Source organism: Mus caroli, chromosome 13 (assembly GCF_900094665.2).
Source record: "Mus caroli chromosome 13, CAROLI_EIJ_v1.1, whole genome shotgun sequence".
In the NCBI taxonomy this organism is placed as follows: domain Eukaryota; kingdom Metazoa; phylum Chordata; class Mammalia; order Rodentia; family Muridae; genus Mus; species Mus caroli.
In genome coordinates this window covers 33,991,600-33,997,599 of record NC_034582.1, presented here as the reverse complement: position 1 = coordinate 33,997,599, position 6,000 = coordinate 33,991,600, and the positions used below count along the sequence as shown (strand labels likewise).

The following is a 6,000-nucleotide window of genomic DNA, read 5'->3' as shown; positions in this document are numbered from 1 at the left end:
AGCCCTGGCTGTCCTGGAACTCACTTTGTAGACCAGGCTGGCCTCAAACTCAGAAATCCGCCTGCCTCTGCCTCCCAAGAGCTGGGATTAAAGGCGTGTGCCACCACGCCCGGCTAATCTGCAGAGTCTTAAGTGGCTCCTTTTTATCATCGGACTATAGAAGCAGATGTCTCCAAACTGACAAACCTTAACTGCTTCTCAGTCATGTGGAAAGAGATAGTAGTAGGGGTGCTGTGTAAATATCACAAACAGCTTGCCTTAGGAGATACTCACTGGAGATGAGGTGATTTGGGGACCTTGTGGGACGTGACATGATAGAAGTAGACCATTCTGGCACTTCAGGAACACAGCATGCGGGTTGGTCAGAAACCTGGGAAGAAGCTGATGAGAATGAAAGCCATGTCAGGGAAGAATGAGAGCTCAGATGTTGTAGAAGAAAATGGACATTAGGTGAAGTGAGTAGCTGAGGTATAGGGATCAGCCCATCATTAGGTAAAGTGAGTAGCTGGGATATAGGGATTAGCCTGTGGCAACTGGAAGGGCTACATCAGGATGCCTGAGGTAACATGCTGTGTTTTAAAAACTGCAGCTCAGCTGGGACGGAAGACCTCAAATGGACTTTTGGAGCTGACCTGTATGTATCCTGTTGGCCAGTTGTGCTTTTGCAAGTAGATTCTCAGTACAAGGTCCATAAAGTCTACAATGCTTAGTCTCACTCAGGCAGCCCTAACTCCTAGTAGACTAGGTCCAAGATCTGTATATTTATATATTTAATGGATCAGATTCTAATTCTGTTTTTAAAAGTTTTACTGAGATATATCATGCTAATATGTTAAGAAGAAAACAATAGAAACAGAAGGACAATTTCTGTTTAATCTGTCAGCTGGTTATTACCCACATCATTTCTGTAAAAAGCTATTTGGAGTTTTCTTTTATGAAGAAAGTACTATTGGGAAATATGGTGTGCAACAGAGTGTGTCGAGTTTATTATTCGGATCTTGGCGTACATGTTTTTATTTGGGCATTTATCTATTTTGAGGTTTATATCTTAAGCTAGTTGTTGCTAAGAAGCATGAATAGATCTACCTACCCAATGGGTTAAAATTCAAAATTCTTTCAAAGCTATGGCTTTTTTAGATTTAGTATAAAGTAAAGATGCTTAACACCAACACTCACCACCCACCTTCACAGATTTATCTCTAACACTAGAGAAACCAACCTAGAATGTGCAAAGCCCCAAGTTCACTCCCCTGTGCTTAAAAGGCCCCACCATGTACCCTACTCTACTGAACTTGTATCACCCTCTCTATATCACCCTCCATCCTGAATTTAATGTGTACCAGAGGAAGTATCCTTTTAGAATTTATGCAAATGGATTTTTTCTGAAGCTGTTGTGAGACTTATCCATGTTAATAAGTGTCAAACTCTCCATTTACCATAGTTCATTGTGTGACTATTTAGAATGTTAGCTTTTTAAATTATTCTCTTGGTACTACACATATGCCTCAGCAAACATTTACAGATGCCATGCTTATTTGTGTGAGTTTATTTTCCTGTGTTATATATCTCAGCATGGGATGGCTAAGGATGTGTATCTTCAGCTCTGTTAGACATTGTTAGATGGCTCTCAAAAGTAGTTCTACCAACTAACACACACTGGAAGTGGAGGAGTTTCCCTCCTGATCCATGGTCTGAAGGGGACTTTAACCTATCTTTGCCTGTTGGGGAAGAGTAAAATAGGCCAGAGATTGCACCACGGAGTGTGACTTAACCCTTGATTCTGCTTTATCTGTTTAGATCTTGGAGAGATTCATTCCAGGCTGCTGGATCACAGACCAGTTACCCAAGGTGAAATCCGTTACTTTGTAAAAGAATTTGAAGTAAGTATGGAAAACTTACTTGGTTGAAAAGATTGTCCCAATTGTTATTGACCTACTACACAGAAGGGTAATTCCTGAGGTCTAAAACCTGGCTTTAGTTTATGTCTTACAAATATATGTAGTAAAAATCATAAGAAGATTAAAAAGTACTTGGTAAATGCAAGACCTGATAACAGGAGATAGCGGGCCACATTCTGGTACCTACTCCAGACTATTTAGTATTTGTCAGTTGCAAACTGTTTTCCGGATGAAATCAGATAGAGTGGGAAAAAAAGGACCTCTTAGGGATTGATGGGTCTGAGTTTTCAGTTGCATTTGTTGTGTTTTTTCCTTGGTTGGAGCATACCATCAAGCTGAAACATAAGAACTCCCCTTGCCTCTCCCATTCCGTTCATACCCACAACAGTGACACAGCTTTCTACATGGAGTTTCCATTGCTTCCGATTGCTGTGCCTGTTCAGACTCAGTTTTCACTCTGCCTGCCAGAGTGATCCAACATTATTGGACTTTTTAAGACCCTTTGCCAACTCTAGGATGCAGCTGAAGCATTCTTCTGTGGCCTGCCGATGCTCTAGCCTCACCACCTGCCACTCCTCACTTTGCATGGGAGAGTATGTGGTCCTGATTCATATTATTCTAGGTCTCTCCAGGTATAACTCATCCATTGTGCATTATGTATTAATATAGCAACTGCTAGATAGTGATTCTGTGTTGGGGTTCTATCCTCAGATGAGACTTTGACCAGGGATGTCTAAACCTGACAAAAGGAAAGGTTCTCCTACTAAGCTCTTAAAACCACAGCAAGTCTATGAGACACAGCCCTTGAGGCAGAACTGTAGCACCCAACAGACATTTTTACATTCAATAGGCCCTGTAATCCAAAACTGCCCAATACCCCACAAGATTTTGAAGTTTAAAGATGTGTGTAGAGGTGTGTGTTTCTTAGAATGTTGTATGTTACCTACTGTATAAGTTACCTTTTTCATCACTAACCAAATAGCAGAAGCAACTTAAGAGAAAAGTTGTCTTTGGGTCGCAGGAGATGCATTTCAGCCTGGAGAGGAAGGCATGGGAGCAGGTTGAGCAGGAGGGGCTCTTCACTTCCGGGGGAGCAAGAAGTACAGACAGGGTAGGAAGCAGGGCTGGACTGTAAACCTCCAGGATCAGCCTCGGTGAAGAGCATCCCCCACTGATAGCCTACCTTCTGTAGGTTCAAAACCTAAGACAGCGCCACCAGCCCAGGAACAATGTTTCATAGTGAAACCGTAACCCCAGGAATAGCTGTTAACAGTGTCCAGCATCCTTGTGTTATGTAGGATAAGAATAATGCAGGACACAGAAAACTACCCAAAGAATGTTCCTTACATGTTATGTAAAAATCATTACCAATCCATATAAACTTGCTATGAATCCTTGGGCCTGCATGAATATGTTTAAAATATTTTATGTTCCATATGGGATGAGGCTTTATAGTTATCCATAAGCCCTGGCTGAACTCACTATGTAGAGAAGGCTATCCTTGAACTCCCAGAAATCTGCCCACCTCTGACTCCTGCGTGGTAGAATTAAAGGTATGGGCGCCCTGCCTGGCCGAAGTTACCATTTTTTAAATGTGATACATTTGTTTAACTTCAAAGACTTTTCCACATTCTTCATATATACAGAATAACAATGTTGCAAATCACCTTTGCGACAGAATGTGCTCAAACATTTATTCATGCAGCCATTCTTCACTTTGCTGACCATGACAAATTCTACAGTTTGTTTAGAAAGGTTAGAATCTACTGCACTTAACTCAAAGAAAAACCCAAGTACTGCATATGCCAGCTCCCCAACTCCCTCGTCCCTTTCCCACAACCAATGTCAGTAGGATGCTGTATACATCCTACTGTATACAATAACAAGGCATCCTGAAGCCAAAAGGATGTCCCCGGCAGTGCCGACCCATGTGGCCTCACAGTACACTGCACAGGCGATGGCTCCTGCAGAAGCGTCTGTCTTCCCCACAGCCTCCTGGTGCAGGGGCATCAGGCGTTTGTCTTAGTACAGCTCAGGGTTTCTATCCTGTAACCACATAGGAATGCCACCTTTCAGAAATACCAGAAGCGCCTTCAAGTGCTTGTCACACCAGCAGTGAAGCACAGTCGGGGACAGAGTAGTGCCTTCTGACGTGAAGACTATTTGGAGGGTCTGGAGAGATGGCTCAGCCGTTAAGAGCACTTGCTGCTCTTGCAGAGGACTTGAGTTCAGTTCCTAGCACCCATGTCTGGCAGCTCACAGTCACCTGTAACTCTAGCGCCTGGGGATCCAACATCCCCTTCTGCCCTCCTCAGGCACTGCATTTACACTGTACTTATTTGCACAGACACAAACACATACATAATTTAAAAACAACAAATAAATTGGCACTATGTATAGCTTTGTTAGTTTTAGGGTGCTCTGAACACTCACATAATCCACTAACACTTTAGTAAGAGACTACAAAATGATCATGATCAATTTTGTAGTTAAACCTAATGAGGATAACAGACACACCTCAAATAAGAGATGTTTCTCTGAGTGATTCATCAGGAGACAGAGAAGTGGTTGCTGGTATTGTTGGGAGTGGTGGGAGTGTGTGTGTATGTGTGTCCATGTCTGTGTGTATGCATGCATGTGTGTGTGCCTGTACCCTTTTTCTGGGCAACTATATCATGACCCTTGGCCACTGTCAAACTTCCCTTTGACTTATATTAGCAGCATCCTTGTCATCTGTCTTCAGTTTTGTGGCCACGAAGGTGTGTGACTACTCTGCACTGTCCCTTAAGTTATTCCACACCCACTCACATCTTCTACACGTTGTCAGTGGAGATGACCTCAGAATAAGAAAAATGTACACCACGACTGTGGGTCATTAGGGTCCCTTTCTTCTCTCCTCCCTTAGCTGCTCTGCAGTCCTTCACTCCCAGTCATAGTGTCCTTCACCGACCTTTGCCATTTATAATGTGTGTCCTCTTTGCTGGTTCACAGCTTACAGCGCCATTTGAAAAAATATGCAAAACTGTCAGGGACCTCTGGGTTCTTCCCTTTATGTCTACACAAAGAAGGTTTAAGTTGACATTCTGGTTAGCTTTACCTGTCAGCTTGATACAGCCAAAAGTCACCTGAGATGAGAGTTTCGATTGACGGACTGTCCAGATGAGATTGCCCTCTGCGCATGCTTATGGGGGATTGTCTTGATTACTTATTAATAGCCTTGATTGCTAACATTGGGCAGCACCATCCAAGCAGATGGTTCTGGGCTGTACAGGAAGCTACAGCTCACTCACAAGGCTGCAAGTGAGCAAGTAGCATTCCTCTAGGTTTCCACTCTAGGGTCTGCCCTGTTGTTCTCAGTGATGCACTAGGACCTGGGAGTATAAGCCAAATGAGGCCTTTCTTCCCATAAGCTGTCTTGGATGCTGTACTTTCTCAGCAGGACCTTAGCTCTGTCTCAGGAAGCCAGAGCCGAGGTTCTCCTGAACCCTGCATTCTGAATTCTGCCTGTGCCTCAGGACCTCTTCCAAACCCACACGGCTGTAGTACCATTCAGCTCTTCTCAGAGGCCACTATCAGTTTCCAGAAGAGAACTGGAGTCTTTGTCGCACAGCGTCTTCTATCTTCAGAGCTGGAATAGGAAGGCACTCCCTCACCTGGAATCCCTCTTAGGTTCTAAATCTCTGGCAAAAAGAGCCCAGTCTCTGCTCAGGACTCACCTTATAGTCAGGCTTCCACAGATAACCACCCTGCTGTCGCCTGGTTGGAGACCTTAATGCATCCATAACATTTAGGTCTAAATCCTTACTCCTTCACAGTAACACAATAGGGTTGAATTAACGGGTGGGCCTGTGTACCCAGGAGTGCAGACCTGGGCAACCATTTAGGCTTCTGCTGGCCAGCCTGGTTGTGTTCTTGTCATTGGCCTTGCTGGCCTTCACCAGTAAAGTATTGACTTCAGACCTAGGGTATTCTCCTTTGTATCTGAAACACCTGCAGTGTCTGGCTGAGGTTGACAGTCAGTGAATCATCCTTTGTGTTAATTTTGTTATTAAGACAAATACTTATAAATATACTCCAAAGGACATAATTTATTTAAATAACT

At 43.5% G+C, this 6,000-nt stretch overlaps 1 protein-coding gene across 1 annotated transcript in view; it reads left to right on the top strand.

The window, feature by feature from the left end:
• Bloc1s5 (biogenesis of lysosomal organelles complex 1 subunit 5) overlaps positions 1 to 6,000 on the top strand; it is a 33,649-nt gene that overhangs the window by 2,299 nt on the left and 25,350 nt on the right. Inside the window, exon 2 of the mRNA XM_021180682.1 lies at positions 1,798 to 1,880. Within this exon, the coding sequence (XP_021036341.1) occupies positions 1,798 to 1,880 (83 nt within the window). The remainder of the gene's footprint in view (positions 1 to 1,797; positions 1,881 to 6,000) is intronic.